This window comes from Pogona vitticeps, chromosome 3 (genome assembly GCF_051106095.1).
Source record: "Pogona vitticeps strain Pit_001003342236 chromosome 3, PviZW2.1, whole genome shotgun sequence".
NCBI lineage: Eukaryota > Metazoa > Chordata > Lepidosauria > Squamata > Agamidae > Pogona > Pogona vitticeps.
Genome location: NC_135785.1, coordinates 220,434,047 through 220,451,393, shown reverse-complemented (window position 1 = coordinate 220,451,393; position 17,347 = coordinate 220,434,047). Strand labels below are relative to the sequence as shown.

At 40.5% G+C, this 17,347-nt stretch overlaps 1 protein-coding gene across 6 annotated transcripts in view; it reads left to right on the top strand.

Moving 5' to 3' along the window:
• ILDR2 (immunoglobulin like domain containing receptor 2) overlaps positions 1–17,347 on the top strand; it is an 86,421-nt gene that overhangs the window by 4,067 nt on the left and 65,007 nt on the right. For 2 of the 6 annotated variants that reach the window (XM_020810698.3, XM_072993992.2), the window contains exon 1: positions 10,687–10,895. The exons of 1 other annotated variant lie outside the window; for it this stretch is intronic. In XM_020810698.3, the coding sequence (XP_020666357.1) occupies positions 10,841–10,895 (55 nt within the window). In that variant the 5' untranslated portion in view covers positions 10,687–10,840. Of the gene's footprint in view, positions 1–3,181; positions 3,584–10,533; positions 10,896–17,347 lie in introns of those variants that run through there. 3 more of the 6 variants (XM_020810679.3, XM_072993991.2, XM_020810669.3) reach the window with 3 other exon arrangements.

Genomic DNA, 17,347 nt, shown 5'->3' with positions numbered 1-17,347 from the left:
TTCTACTGAATTCCAAGGACTGATGACATTTTCTGGGTTGACCCTTGTGCTGCATTATTTCTCTGGCATTTCAAACATGATGTTACAGTTCCTTTTAAGATGGGCCATACTGGTGCCTGGGTGAGAAAATACTTTTTCTATTGTACTGTCAAGTTGTCCTCCCCTAAGCGCTGTTGTTCATGCTGTTTCCTGACCAAGGAGGGGATCATCGCTTTGGGGGCCAGCAATCAGGCATTGCTGTCTGCCCACCACTGATCTTGATGGATCAGGTGTCCCTCCTGTGTCCACTGTTGCTCTTCCTCGCTATACGAAGGGAATTCTGGGAGGTCCAGGCCTACAAACAGGACCAGAGATTCTACCTTCTCTCCAGCTGCTGCTTGCCTTGCTTCCACATCAGCAGCATGGTTTCCAAGTGCTATGGTAGAGTCCCTATTCTGGTGTTCTTTACAGTGTGTATCAACTAAATGACTAGGATAACAAACAGCATCTAGGAGGCATTGCATGAGGTTGCCGTGTTTGACCGGGGTTCCTGCAGCGGTGAGGAGACCTCTCTCTCCTTCCACAGCTGATCATAGGTATGCAAAATACTCCAGAGGTATTTGCTGTCTGTATAGGGGGTCAGAGCTCTTCCTTCGTCAGCCTCTAGGGCCCTGACATAGCTCTGCTGCTTGTGCTGGGAGAGCTCCTGACAGCATCACCTCCCCCCTTTTGTCAACCACCGCCCAACCTGTCTTCCTTATCCCATCTTCCACAAAGCTGTTGCCATCAGAGAACCAGACATAGTCACTGAAATCTAACTCCTCGTCTCTGAGGTCAGGCTGTGCTTTGGTCTGCAGATCCACTGCTCCAAGACAATCCTCTGGGGTTCAGACAATGGCTTTCTCACAGAGTCTATGTGCTTGTAGGTAGGTGGCTGGGTTCCACCTCTCTGCCCCATTCAAGGAGACCTTTCCTGTTTCTAGCAGGAAAGCTTGGATTTTGAGCAGCCTCCCTGAGGTGATCCATACATGGCCATGAGATTCTAGCAAATTTCGGATGGCGTGGTGTGACACAACTTCCAACTTGCCTTCAATAGTCAACTTTAATTACTTGGTGACCAGGATGAATACAGCAGCTACAATTCATAGGAACGCTGACCATCCCCTGGCTGTGCCATCAAGCTGCTTGCTGAGATATCCCACCACTCCTGGTCCTGCTGATTTGAGGAGGACTAAGATGCCAAGCACCACACCCTGTTTTTCATATGTAGAATCAATAGGATCCTCCAATTTCTGAAAGCCAGAGCTCTGGGGGCTCTGTAAGGCATGCTTTCAGCTTTCTTACTCCAGCTGTCACTTCTTTCTGGCTAGGCAGAGTGGGAGCCCGGGCTTCTGCTGCTTGCAATATTCTACAGGGGTTGGATGTATGTCCCATACTCCGAGATCCAGAGGCAGCAAAAGCCCACTAATCCTAGAAAGGACCTTTCTTTCCACAATCTGTGCCTTTTTCTTTGAGACCCGATAGTCCCTTTCAGCTAAGAAATTCAAGAGAACCACAGCCAAATCCCGACACTGTTCTTTATCCGAATAGGCTCCTTGGGGTACAGGGGCATTTTCTCCTGTATTACATCTGGATATGAGGACAGCAAACTTGGTCCTAGTGTGGCTAGGAGAACTTTTGACTTGGGGACTGCTTCTTTGGCAACTAATCCTACAAAATCTGGGACCTGTACCTTTCCATCCCCATTACCTGAACCTCCTTCTCTCTCTTCAGGAGAGCCTGCCCCCTTTACATGCTGAACCACATCTAAGATCATTTTCATGTAAAATGTATCATAGTCCCTTTTTGGGACCTACGTATCTGAAAAAAAAATCTAGATAGTTACTAATGATCAGCTCATCAAAGGTTCCCTCTGGCAACCGGTTGGCCATGCCCTGGAACCTGTCTAATGGCCACGTTGTTTGGCACATCCATACCAATTCCTTCTTTTTCCTCCCTTTACCTAACACATCCCAATGTTTCAAGGCTATTTCCAAGGGAATCTGTACCGTCATTAGAGGCCCTGCGGGAAGAATACTCATTTCCCTGGCTGGACTTTCTCTATTGTCCTTACTCTAATGAATTCCAAATGCGACTATCACACCACAATCACACACTCACGCTGCGGGTAGCCTAGCTGTCGCCCTTCCCAATACCAAGACAGAGGAACCCTGGGCCACCCCGGGTACAGTTGTGGAACACACAGTCTCACATTCAAGCCGCCAAAACAAGATCTTTTCAGGCCTCAGAATACTCACCAAAACCACCACCACCTTTGACGATCCGATGGTCCCTCAGGCAGGTGGGATGTCTGTTGAGTCTGGGAAGGAGATCCTGAGCCAGGCTGTTTGGCAGACCAGACACGGCAGGAGACCTCCACGTTCAAAAAGGAACGATGCCGGCAGGAGGTCTGCAACTCCCTTGTCTCTCCCCTGATCAGCCACAACTTAAGAATCTCATTCAGTCAATTCTCAGAGAGGTGATAGAAAATGGTTTTTGAAATCACCTCCTTAAGCCAATTTAAGTGCTGCCCGCATTCTCCACCATTCTGTCAGCCAGACATAAAGAAATCTGGAAGTGTTAAAACACTCTTGTACCAGCAAGCATGAGATTTGACCATACACAGACTCAAGAGAGAACAAGCGCTGTTTATTTTCGAATGGCCATTCGGGTCCCCCAGGCACGAGGGACCCCGATCAAACAATGCAAAGAACTTTTATTACTTCTAACCACAAGGAAATAAGGTTACAAAAAAATATCTATTGGCAGACAATTAGGTAAGGGGGTTTGACTACAGAGTCTTCTACCTATAGGAGTTCAAGAGGGGCTGGTTTTTCTAAGTATTACTCTTGAGCGGTTCCCCCGCCCTGGGTTATTCTAATTTTGATTGCAAACCGTTACTTTTCAAGAGGAAACAAAATACACAGGATATCTATGGTTTGGCCGATATTAACCACAAACTCAGCCATCTGGGCTGCAAACCGTTGCTCGGTGCTCCAGACATATAGAGAATAACAGGATATTCTGTGGTTTCTGTAGGAACAGGTGTTCAAGATAAGCAAGTTCCCAACTTACACGAAGAAATTCATTTTCTGTTAATTTTTAGAAGAATTGGTGTCTGGGGTCTTTGTGAAGCGTTCTATAATCAATATTATCAGCTCACAGAGTTATTTGGCTCCCTGACACCTTAAATTGACTTTCCTCAAACTGACTATTCATTATAGAGAGGAAAGAGGCTTTCTTCTGTAGCTTTATGTTTATTCCCTATTTAGTCAGAAATACAACTTTCCTTATGAAACTCAGCTCAGGTTTTTCCTCTTTTTAACTGAAGACATGCTGACTGACTAGCTTTTTACAGCAACATCACTAAACCATCCCTCTCTGTGTAGAATTGTGTTCAAAATGGCAGAGGGATGTCTCCACACACACCCCCAAGTTTCTACTTCCAAATAAACGTTGAACATACTTAACAAAGTGCCTCGACATACAGTTGATTTAAACTGAAAGTTTGTCCAGTGCATTAAAGTCTATGAAGAGCTCTACCATGAAGAAACATGTTTCAACTGTAAGTATCTTTGCAGAATCTGTGTATGCTGTTTCTTCATGACAAAACTTGATGAACTGTTAGTATGGTGGAGCAACTTGTGCTAGAGGAATAAAACACTGGTGGGATCAACAATGGCTTTTCTATTAAGATCCTCAGAGTTTTATATAGTTTCTCTATACAATCTGTAGCTAGGAGTGAACATTTTTCTTTCACAATCCTTTTACTCTGTTCCTTGATTGGGCCTAGCAGCAGCACACGAGTGTCTACCTGTCTTTAGCTGGCAGAACAGAAGCAGCTCAGACAGTACTTGAGCAACCTTCTTAGTTTTGGAATCCTCAGAGTAATTTGTTTGATTTTATTTCTTCATTTTTGTGTGTGCAAACAATATGTATTTTGTGCAACAGCATATTTTAGTTTATGTTGTATCAGAGGTCGGATATCACCATGTATGCAGATTTGGATGCTGTCATCTAAGCACAGGTGTTGTGCTCCATCTAAATCAATGTCTTGCTTTCTTCTTCCACCATTTCTTTTTCTGTTTATATTACAGTGGACTCTTGATGTACGCACAGCTCAATGTGCATACTTGTCAAGGTACGGACTTTGGCTGCAAAATTTCCAATCGACTTGCGGCCGGAGAATCGACCTATGGACCGGAAAGGGGAGGCGGGGAAAGCGCCAAATTCAAATTTGCCGCTTTCCCCGCCTCCCCTTTCCAGTCCGTAGGCCGCCGATCGTGCCTCTGGATGCCTTCCAGGGCTTCTCCGCCGCCATGGAAGGCATTTTGGAGGTCCCCCCAGTTGCTGATGGTGCTTCGGCGGCACAATTGGCGGCGGCGGGGGACTTCTGAGATGCCTCCCATGGCGGCGGAGAAGCCCTGGAAGGCATCCAGAGGTTCCCCTCGCTACTAATCATGCCTTTGGAGCTTCTCAGGAGGCACGATCGGCAGCAAGGGGGACCTTCGGATGCCTTCCCCACCGCCATGGGAGGCATCTCGTGATTAATGGTATCAAATGCTTTAGAGAAGTCTGGAAGAACTCACAGGGAAGTACAGTTCCCTGTTTTGGTTCCTGATATTATGCATCTGTCAAGGCAACCAAAACTATTTCTGTCCCAAACCTCAAACTTGAAAGCTGCCTGAAATGGATGTAAATCTGTTTCATCCAGAAATCTCTTGAACTGAAAGGCCACTGTGTATTCAGCCACCCTTTCTAAGAATGGGATATTGGAGATGGACTGGTAGTTAACCGGGTGGGGGAGGGGTTCAGTGAGTGCTTTTTCAATAATAGTTTTTTAGGTAGTTCAGAGTCTTGCCTTCTTGAAGAGAAACATTCATCACTCCTGACTGCTTTTGTGAGCTAGGAGGGGCGGAAATCCAATATGCAGATGATGACTTTTACATCTCCAAGGTTTCTGTCCTCATTTTCAGGCCTATACAAGTAGAAATATATCCATTATTACTTGGCAAGCAGGAGCCAAAGTAACATCCAATGGGACTGCCTCAATTAGAGTTAGATGTTAGAATAGATAGAAGCAATTTTATTGCAAAATACCATGCAAATTGTTCATGGGCTACTGAGTGGCATACAATTTTAATTGTTGTAAGCCGCCCAGAGACCTTTGGGTAGAGTGGGCGGCATATAAATTAAATAAATAAATAAATAAATAAATAAATAAAATAAATACATTTTTCTTCAGTGAGGGACAGTGCATAAGAGGCCGACCCAGAGCAGCTCTGCTTGATGACTCTGAGCAGATACAGTGCTGACTGAGAAAAATGGTTTTATTTGCTACCAATATTGCCCTGAAGTGGGCCTTGCAATTAGCTCTAGCCCATGTTCAATCAGATTTGCTTCAGGTTTTCTGTCATTGTTGCTCTGGTCTCCATCCCACTAATCATCACTGCCAGCTCCTTGGTGAATCAGGGGGCTAGTCTAGCTCTGCATGGGACGGACATCCAGGAACAATTGTGTCTAGCACACTGGCCATTTCCTAATTCCACAGGTTAAAAAAAAGGCTTCCACAGAAGTGCCTGCCAAAGCAACATATAATTCCCCAAGAGCCGCCAGGAAAACAGAGGTTATGAGTTGCAGTTGGCTGAAATCACCACCACTGGGCCATTGAGTCAGTAAGCTGTACTTACAGGAACAATGTGATAGCACATTGACAACATTGAGAGAAAAATATGTCCAGGTAGATGTGATGAACACGCATAGACAGTGAGCCTATTGTTTTGAGCATCATCAAGAAGAAATACAGTGGAATATAAATTGACTAGATTCAGCCAGGAACAAATGTATGTTGAGACACGGTAACTAAGTGCTTCAGTAGCAATTTGTTGAGAAGGTGCTAAGAGAGGAAAGAAAAATTCTGAAATAGAGCGCTAGCTGAGGAAAGCTTTTATGGCACCTGACAGTCGTCTTAAATAAACTGGTGGAATAATATAAAGTTGCTGCATTATTAAATGGTACTTTTTGTGACTCGCTGCCCTTTAGTGAATGTAATGAAGCAATTTGGAGATATTTATTTGTGGAGGATTGCCTCACATCTAAAAATGTCGTAGAAAGCACTGTTTCTATGGAAATTGCTGCAAGGTAAATTGAGACTGCTGAATGGATGTTCAGCAGAATACTGTACAAGGAAAAGGACTTTCCAAACAAAATGTTAAAGGATGATTAAGTGCAGGCATGGATATCATGCTGTTTTATTACATCTTAAGTCAGACAGTGGCTGAAATCTTAGCTATGTAGGTGCAATTGGATGATCTGCCAGTGGTAACTCAGCTGGAATTGTGCCTAGGCGGAATGCTATTTACAAAGCACTTCTGCTGGTGCAGTCAGTCGAAATGGGGACTGTGTGATCAATTGTACAGTCCTTGTTGCCAGGATGGAACTGCTGCCACATTTATGCAGGAGTAATATTATAGTGTACTTCGTTGAACAGGACTCCAGTCAATAGTTTACTGTACTCTGGGACAATTTCTTGTACCACTTTCTTCCTTACTGATGTGTACATACAGGTGCAATATTGATGCAGTAAATTTCCTACACAATTATCTCTCATGTTCTGTATAGTGTGTATGTATTTTGATTTTATTTATTTAGCATTTCTCTCAATCAATGGACTGAAGGTGGCTATAAAAGGAGTTATAGTATCATACACTTTCCTTTTCTTTTTCTTCTCTCTCTCAGCTGTCAGCACTCAACCAATAAGAAGCCTTCACGTTGGTTGACAACTGGAGCTAGCAAATGGTTGAGGCCAGAGTGATTGAAGGTTAAACTGTAGTTTGTAGCATGCCAATTTGTGCTAAATAACTGGAAAACTGTATTTCTTGGGCCAATTTTAGATTATATTTGTTACCAAATAATTGGTTAGTAAGTTGGGAGTGTTTTATACAACATTGTTTAAATTTCGCTGAAAACAGTATAATAGCATTTGTTGCTATAAAGAGAGGGAAAACATCACAAATGTTTAACTGTTGATCCCTCCTGAGTTAAGAAAATGTTGTTTCTGCTATTTTGAGTGCAACTGAGACAGTACAAACAGAGGGTTTGGCTTATAGCCTTTACATTTGTCTTGTCAGGACAAGATCCGTTAGTCTGTACTGTCATTGAAGTCCCTAAGAAGGGTCACCTCAATGTAAAAAATCTGCAACACTGGCCAAAATCCTGTTGCTTAGTACAGTATAATAAATCACACTAGAATAAGTCCACTGAATCAATGGAGATTTAGCTAGTCAACCCCTTTGTACGTTTAATTGATTCAAATGGGCCTACTCTAATTGCAACTTACTAGTAAGTAGTTGTTAGAGTAGACTCTTTTGAATAAATGGATTTTATCCTTATTGATTTAATGGGCCTACTGTAGTGCAATTTACGCTAAGCAACAAGATTTTGATCATTGTATTTCTCTACTAATTCATTACTAGTGCTCCCCCCCCATCAGTTAAAACAGGAGGCAAGCATATAACTGTTGATTGGGACATACTATGGAGAAAGATAGCTTATTGCTGTACTTCCGTGTAGAAAGTGTCAAACAGGTACTTATTATTTCTCCTGACAAGTGTTTATGCCTCCATAGGGAAGTCTGTGGAACTCTGTTTTTCAAAAATGTCCAAGAAGTAGCTGTGAAGAAAAACCAAAGCATCTTGTGACACCTTTAGGACTTACAAGTTTCATTTAGCATAAGCTTTTGGAAACAGCCTATGTTTTCAGATATATAATATGAGTACAATATGCTTGCCACTGATTTACATGCACACTGGTTCTAGTACCCCAGGTGTGGCAGGATGAAACTATAATAACTGTAGTATCAACTCTGGTCATAAACTAAAGACTGGTTAGCATAAACATCCTGGTAATATTAAGTTTAGTTACACAAGGCAATTATTTTTGAGGTGTTAAAGCAAGATTTTCTGCTTTGACGAGTATGCCTGGTTTAGCTGAAGACAGAATTCTCCTGTTTTGATTCATACTCTATAGCAAATTGCTGTTTGAAAAATAATCTAAGCCATGCACAACACTGTAATAATACAGACAATTGTAATTTTCTATATCTCATTCTATTATCTTGCAGTCCCATTATATTCAGTAATATGAATATAAAGCTGGGGCTTGAGCATTTTCTGAAGAAGTTCATGACGGATAAAACTTGTTAATCTCAAAGGTGCCAGAAGACTCTCAAAAGTTAACTTTTAAGCAGATGTTAGAAAGGAGATTAAAGGTCTCATCTGGAGTGAATTGTGGCCTGCGCTAAAGAGAGATTATTCATTTGCACATACTGAGCCTATCTAGCGTACACCCAAAATATAAGCTTGTTTTGAAATGAAAAGAGATCAGAATTTCATGAAGAACAATGCTGTTTCCTTGAATTGGAAATCTTTTTCCTTAGCAATGAGTCAGTGTTTATTTTCAACAAATCAGTGCCAAGTTTGCTTCCCATTGCAGGAAGAAAAAGAAAAGTAGAAAACACGAATCAAATACTTATGCTAGTGTTTTAAGTACAAACTGTGTTTATAGTTGGGAAACTACCAACAGGTTTCTTCTAAAATGGGGCTAAGAGTAGGTATTTATATTTGATCAAAAAGGGGGAAAGTAAAAGCAAAATCTCATTTTATATTTTTGTGCTGCTAAGACTATATCTTGTATGATGTTTTATCTACAATATTTTATTATAAGACAGGAAACTAGCCTTTGGGAAATATATATCTAAATAACTCCATTATTGCTCTGATTTTTATTGAAAGAAGGTGACTCATCCAAATGCAGCATTTCTTCCTCACCTGTTTGTGCTGGTTCGTCCTGAATGAGCATGGTCCTACCAGAGTTTTAAGCCACATTTTTAGGAATTAAAAAAGATCCCCAAATTTCTTTTCTTGAACAAATCACTTTCTTTTAAAAGAATGGTTTAAAAAACTTTCAGAAACCTTGAAGCAACACTTTTAAAATGATACCCTGTGCTGTATATTTTTTCTTATTTTAGTAGATTGGTGCTATAATTGAAAGCTTCTGTTCCGATTCTTTTTCAGCAGAGGATCACCCACTGCTAATTTACTTTTGAAATGCCTGTTTTCAAAACAGCTTTTAAAAACTGAGGAACTCCTTTAGAGAAAGATCTGTATTGGATGTTTGTTTTTTGTTAATTTGCCTGTTAGTGGATTAGCACTAAATTTATTGGTATCATTAGTGTACCATTGAGTATATTTAGGGGAGCAAATGCATTATCTGAATCAGTCTGAGTAATTTCCCCCTTTCCTTTCCAGCTCCTTTAAGCGTAGTTCCTGTGAAGCAGGATTGGCCTCTGTCCCACTCCACAGGGGTGGCTCATTGGAATCTTCCTCCTTCCACCTGAGACCATGCTTTCAGACTGCCCTGTTGCCAAGGTCTTCCTGAAGTCCAGGGAGGGGGCACTGGCACAGGACCATTGCAGATGGCCCTCTCAGGAAAGCCAGAGCATCCTCCTCATAATTAGTACTTTCACCAGTTACTCTTGCAATCATCAACACCTCTTGCTTGTATAATATTAAAATTATTCTATTTTGAGTATTGGTGAATCTATACAAAATACACAGAACATATTTCACATCCTAATTGACATGGTATCCTGCTAATGTTGTTTTATAGTTTGCATATTTAATCTAGAAGTTTGAATTAAACAGGTGTCTTCCCTAATAACTATATTCACAGAAATATTCTTAGTGGTTGAAATCCTGATGCTTAGCATATTTAAGTCACAACTAGCGAATGTCCATTGAATCAGTGGGAATTTGGTGAATCAGCTCCTTTGTAAGTTCCATTTATTCAATGGGCCTGACTTATTACACAGATTTCAGTAACGGAATGATAAATGAATAATAAGTATGGGGTTTCTTCATTAATGCATGTTATTTTAGTTTTATATTAAATAGCCAGTGTGGTATAGTGGATTGAGTGTTGGACTAGGACTTATGAGACCAGGGTTCAAATTCCCACTCAGCCATGGAAACTTACTGGGAAGTGGCTGCAATAAATTATTCCTTCAACGTCTCACATCTCTTGACTTGAAGTATTAGAGTCAGCATAATTTGGAAACTACTTGACTGTACATGACAACAACTTAATGCTTTTGTATGCGTCTGTGTGCACATTGTGAAAAGATTAAATGAGAGGTTCTCTTTTCGCAACTACAAATATCCTTGAACTCCTGAAAAAATTGATTCACATGCCTTTTCTTCCCTTTGAGCTTCACTTCTTCTTTCTTTTAAAATTCTACCCAGATGCTTTTTAAATATAATTGGTTTCTTTTAATAAGACTCTCTCAGTCAATCCATTTGTTCTTTAATATTAAGGTTGTCTAGTGATGAACTCTGGTGTTCCTAGATAGCTTCTGTGGACAGCCATGTGATTTAGAAACTCCTTTAGTCTTAGAATTCTGATGTCAGGGGAGGAGAGAAGTTAAAACATAAGAAGCTTTACTCTTTTTTTCAATCTGGGCTTTATATGACGAGTAAAGCTAGCTAATAGTTATTTTTCCCTTGCTTAAGATTCATAAGTAAACCAGCAGGGAAGAGATTAACCAGGGAAAAGCAATGCTTTCTTTGTTTCCCCCTAACAGAGTGGTATTTCCCATTCAGAACTCTGCCTATTCACAAGCTGAGTTTTGCATGAGGTGGAAGACCGGCAGATAACGGGGAGAGAAGAGAAGACTTCTAGCTCCCAACTGATTTGTTGCAGGGAGCCTTATTCTGTGTCTCCTATTTTCTGTCCCTTACCCGTTTCTGTTCCTCTCTTGTCGGGAATGACCAAAATGGACGGGGTTTTGTTAGGCTGGGCTGCATTCTTGTGGGTAACAGGTAAGACCTTTGCCTTCCCATGTCATTGTTAAAGTTAATAACTTCAGAGTTAACTTTTTTCTGATCCTATGTCTGATTCATTATAATGTGTGTGCTTGTTTCCTTAATGTTGTATAAGGGTCCAGGGCTGTTCTGCAAGTGGGAGATACAGATATAAAATATTGTAACTGAATGGTAAACACAGTGTCTCTCTCTCTCTCTCTCTCTCTCTCTGTGTGTGTGTGTGTGTGTGTGTGTGTGTGTGTGTGTTTGAGACACCCATTTTAATTATCACTGTGGCTGATTTCAAAGCATAGTGTGTTCTTACACTGCCTCTCTGTCTAAAATAAAATTCATTTTAATTTGAATAAGAATAGGCAAGCTTAATTAGGGTATGGGTTGCCATGGAGTGAAGCAAGGGATCAGGAGCTGTACAGAAAAATTTGGTGGTTGTGATTTTAACAGGGATTGTTTCCCATGGGAATCCTTCAGAGTAGGACACACATCTCGTAGATATGAATTGGGGAGGGGGGAGGATAAGGAAGGAAGGGGCAAGTTCAGGATTTTCATGGGCTCCCAAAAAGAGATTTCGTGTGTGTATCTTACATAAACGTCTTGTTCATTCAGGCAGAATCAGTACTACTCCTATTTCTGTTCTCACAGTTACTAATGCAGAGTAATATATACAATAGAATACAACATTGTGGGGGAGGAATCTGTATGGGGAGAGTTGAGGCTGTCCAAATATTATCACTCAGTTGACTCTCAGATTCTTGCCTTTCTTTGCAATTGTCTGAGCACTAGGAAACTAGTGAGTCCTGAGCCAAGATTTCCCCGCTAGATTTGTCTGTATAAAGCTTGTATTTAACTTAGGTTTTTTGGATAGGGAGTAACTCCTCTAGAACCCCCCCCCCCAAATTTGCCATTCATCCTAGTCCCTAGTTGGATTACTGCATGTCCAATATTGAAGAGTTAGTTGGTTTTCCTCTCCAGGTTTGGGGGCTGCCCCACTGAAGCCCCCTCTGATGTTCATATATGCATCTAACTATTTAGGGACCCCATTTAGCCATAGTTTGTTGTTTTTCCTGCTGAAAATGTAGCCCACTAGTCTAGGCTGACTCCCATCCCTCTGTCTTTCTAGAGTAAATGCAACCCAGCTGCTTTGACATATCATTTGTTGCAACTGCAGCATGCCAATATGAGCTAGTGCTTGATCCCCTCTTCTGCTTCTGTTTTCAAGCTGTGATTATGGTTTACACATGGGAAAGATAAAGAGTGTTGTGTTAAGGCAGGCAGTAGGCAGCTCACCTGAGATGTTCTGCTCATCATGGATGCTCTCATTAACACAGCATAGCATGCCCATGATTTGAAGTTGCAAGAATCAACGGGCCTCTGTACAAAAGGCAGATAGAGGGTAAGGGTGAGATGCAACAGTCTGTGTTTTCACTAGCTGTTCACAAAGGTCTTGGTGGTGGTGCTCTGAGCTTTTTTCTGTCCTTCTCAGTCGTAAGGAAGTGTCAACATTCTTGACAAGTAATTTCTGTTACTATCTTTGCGGGGAGGAATTTAAGGATTTGCTGAAGCAAAAACACTAAGATGTGCTTACACTGGGACATGTACATTATATTTCTTATTTTATCAGTTCTAACTGCCTGGAGAAGAATTTCCCTCTTTCTTCATTGACTAGTAGTGGTCTTTCTTGTTCCTATTTCATTAGATAAAACTCTGCTGTTTCCTCAGTTTGGCATCACCTGTTTTGCTGTTATGAGATGTATCCATGTTATTTTGCTCTGGAAAATATCAGTGTTCACAGCAGAATATTTGACACCTCAATACATGTAAGATTTACATCTTCATGGCTTTCATAGTTCGTATTGTATGAGTTCAGTTATTTTCCTGCACCCATGTATACCCATATAGGCATAATGGTGTTACACAAAGATGCCCTTAGATGACTCTCCATCAGTAAGTACACAAATAGGGAGGGAGAGGGAATCCCCAGGAATCACTTTCAGATTAGCACTGCTGTGAATGGAATGCCATTGGCTCAATTGTTTTTTTTAACAAGGTATTGAGACATGTTGCTAGAAATAATTGTAGGAATAATCAGCATTGTAACGTTCAGTGAAGTTGTATGTGAATTTATGAGAGAATACATGGGAAGCAAAGCTGGGGATTTTTCAAAGTGAAGCACAGCACCAGGAATCCAGATTTATCCCAGTCGCTTTGCATATCCAAGCAGGAAGTAGCCCTGTCCACCTGTACTCTCTCACACAAAGCACCAGCAACTCTTTTCTTTAACTACACTCTGGCAGTATGTGCCATTGTAAAGGGAATTAGTAGGTTCTGGGATTGTGGCTTTCATTTGCATGAAGAAATCCAGACATATTTCATGATATGCCTTGGCTTGTCCCTGCCTTCCAATTCTGTGCAAAGATGTTAATTTTGCAGGGTTTGGGTGAGGATTAATCTTTTATTTCTTTTCCTGATTCTTCTCTTTTCAATCTCACAGACAAACTATAGATATAGCACTGTTCACACAATAATTTGTGAGAAAATTTATATTAAAAAAAGATAAAATGTGAAAATGTGGTAGGGCATACAAGTGAAACAGAAGAATATATACCCTGTTTCCCTGAAAATAAGACCTAACCTGAAAATAAGCACTAGTACGATTTTTCAGGATGCTCTTAATATAAGCCCTACCCCAAAAATAAGCCCTAGTTAAGTGAAACCCCGCCCTCCATCATTATGCTGCAACCAGAAGAAGATGGCATGATTATATTTGAATAAACGTAGGTTGTTGTACATGAAACAAATAAAACATCCCCTGAAAATCAGCCCTAATGTGTTTTTTGGAGCAAAAATTAATATGACCCTGTCTTATTTTTGGGGAAACATGGTACCATAGAGGTAGAATTTTTTAAAAAATGAAGTAAGCACAGGAAATGAAAGGTGCTATTTTGTACTGTTTGATTTTTTTTTCTTTAGCTACAAATTGATCTCAGGTTTTCAAACTTTTTGGTATTATACCTTCTTTTGATTTTGAGAAAGCACTTATACCTCTATATCTTTACCAGTGGGCCAAGCACCAGATGGAAAACCATAGTTATTTCTGCTGGCTAAAGCCAGCTGTTGTGTGGGAATGCTCAGCAGCAGAGAGGAAGGTAGTAGAATTTGCTATAGGACATGGTGATGAGAGGTTACACCAGGTGAGAAGAAGATAGATGGAGGGAGCAGCAGAAAATCCTTACTACAGATGAGGACAGGCAGGCAGGAGACCATGGGGTGGAGTGGATACAAGCAACAACAATAAAACATTGTGAGCAGTCAGTTTTGGAATTGGCTGTGCTGCTTCCAAAAGGCACAGCAACTCCACAAGAGCTCTGCTGACGGCTGGTGAGATAAGAGAGCAGTAATTGGGATAGTACTTCCAGCCCCTCTGCAATCTCTACCACCCCTCTGTTTCTACGCTACTCTAGAAACTTCCCAATATATAGCAAAAAGAGGAAAAAGTATCCAAAGATCATTTTAAACAATTTTGGTTGCACAAATACGCATCCCTTTTAAATGTCCCAATATTAATATCTTTACCCTACTTTTCTCCTTGAAAGGACCCAGTGCAGCTTACATAATTAAAAAGGCAATATTTAAAAGCTAAAAAAAACACTAAGTATATAAATCTTTAAAAAAGAATTAAACAAGTATCATCAGGGCTTGAAAAATTTTAGAATGTCTCGCCAGTCAGTCAAAAATTTTACCAGTCAAACACATATAAGTTTATTGCGTGGCACACAGGCCATTGCAAAGTACTGTACATCAAATAAAAACAATACAACACAGTACAATTCAATACACTATAGTATGAGGGGGAAAACCCAAATCAAGTTAGATTTCTATCACAGCTAAAAACTGTAACGTCAAAAAATAAATAAATAAATAAAAGAACCCTAAGGAAAACTAAGTGAAGGCAGTTGATAGACAGTATCTGATGCCAATAACAAGCATCGATCGCAGAAGGGGGAACCCCAAGGATACATGAACCTAAATAACCACTTGATTAGTTGTAGTGGAGATTACAAGTTTCATTTTCATAAGTATAGATATAAACCTTGCCATTTGAAATGTAATAAATTTATCTTTGTCTGAGAGTAGGATCCTGAGCTTTTCCTGGACAGGTCTTCCAGGATATTTTTCCAAGATAGGCTTAAGGAGCCTTTCACGGTGGGTCGTGAATAAGGGACATTAAAACACAACATGTAGTAAGTTCTCAACTGATTTTTGGTCGCAAGAACAAACTCTCTCATAGTATGAAATTTGTGTGTAGCGCCCTTTTAAGCTAGCAAGCGGCAACATATCAAGACGTGCCTGAGTGAAGGCTTTTCTACGGTCGAAGCTCACTAAATCGGCAAAATAAGAAGGCAGATTTATTTATTTATTTATTTATTTAATATCCCGCATATCTAGCCACTTAAGACCACTCTAGGGGGCTTACAACAAGTGTAATTACAATATGATTAAAAAAATATTAAATAAGGGGAAAAACTTAGACAAGGTGGGACAAAGACGAGGGGAGAGAAAAAAGAGGAAAGATCAGGAATTGGCAGGGAAGGCCTGCTGAAACATCAGTGTTTTAAATTGATTTTTAAAAATACCCAGCGAGGGAGCCGTGCGGATGTCAGGGGGAAGGTTATTCCAGAGGCGAGGAGCCACCGCCGAGAAAGCCCGATTTCTTGTCTTTTCTTTCCGGGCCTCCCTCGGCGTTAGGCTCCTCGGCCTCACCTCCTGACTCGCGCGAGTGACACGGGTAGAACTTGGTGGAAGTAGGCGTCCCGCCAAGTATCGAGGCGAATATGAAATAATCTTATAAAATGGCTCTTTTTAGAGTGCCTAGCAAACCTATATCTGTCTGGTAACAGAGGTCAAATAATCTCTGCTTTAATGAGCTTTTTGCTGCAGACAGATCACGGTGCCTTACATACTCTTCTGAAAATCTAGTTTGGCTACTAGTTGCAGTATGGAGGATTTCCATGTTCCAAAATTCATTTCCCCATATGATGATGTTAAATATTCTGAGTGAATGGTAAACAAAATTTTCAGCCAATAGTTAATTATTGATTTGTTGAGTAGTGTCATTGCAGTATTAACATTATTGCCAATTCTAATCTAAGCACTGAGGGAGTTGAGGGAGGTACTGCCATCAATAGTTGGGCAAATCTATTTTGGGTTACTTCTGATGGGTATAAGTTTCCAATTCCCCATATTTCAGCACCATACAGAATCTGGGGGAGTAACTTGGTTTTATAAATTTCACGAGTGGGAGGAATCAAATATCCTCCTCTAGTTCTACAGAATCTAAGTACACCAAACATGGCTTTTTTGAATTTCTGCTTTGTAAAATCAATCTGAAATGCCCAGGAACCTGACTGATAAAACATCACGCCTAAATATTTAAAGTGAGTTACCTGTTCCAATATTCTCCCATCCACTGTCCATTTATGTGCCTGAGGTCTTCTATTGAAAACCATATTTTTGGTTTTCTCATAATTAACATTGAGTTCTCCTTGCAATGATTACTGAATTATTTTAATAATCTTCTAAGACCTATTTGTGTGTGGGATATTAGCAAGGTATCATCTGAATAGAGTAATATTTAAATAAACTTTCCACCTACTCTTACAGGGAAAAATTGCACTGCAGTTAACCTGGCTACCATATCATTGATGTACAAATTGAAAAGCAATGGAGCTAGGATACAGCCCTGATGGACACCTTTAGATGTTTTAACTATGTTAGATAGTTGACCAGAAATGCTGGCTCTGACCTTTAGGAAAGTATCAGTATGGAGGTCTTTGATTCTTTGTAGCAATCTAGTATCTATTTTAAGATGTATAAGTTTTCCCCACAAACGACCTCTTGGGATGGAATCAAAAGCAGCTTTGGGGTCAATAAATGCCACATATAATTGTCTTGAAGATAGCATATTTGTTAATTAGATGGTTAAGCAGAAAAATATGGTCCAATGTTGAATGCCCCTCCCTAAAATCAATCTGTTCAGGAGCTAAAAGATTATATTCTATTACCCAATCTTCCAATTTTAAAAGGAGATGTCTTGCGTAAAGTTTGCCTATTACATCAAGCAAACTTATAGGTCTGTAATTGGCTGGGTCTTTTCACTCGCCTTCCTTATAGATTGGCACAACAAGTGAAGATGACCATTCTCTAGGGGTGCCACCTACCATATCTATATAAGTAAATAGGGTAGCTAGAGTCAGGGCCCACCAGCCCTGAAAAGAGTTAAGTATATCCAGGAGGGATGAAATTTTCCCCAGGAGCTTTATTGCTCTTGATTGTTGAAATCAATGATTTTATTTCCTTAATTGTGACTGGAGGCCACATTGTTAGATCACTGGGGGATATTAGAGGTAGAGATATTTCACTAGTAGAGGGTGGCTCTTTGAATAATTTGAAGT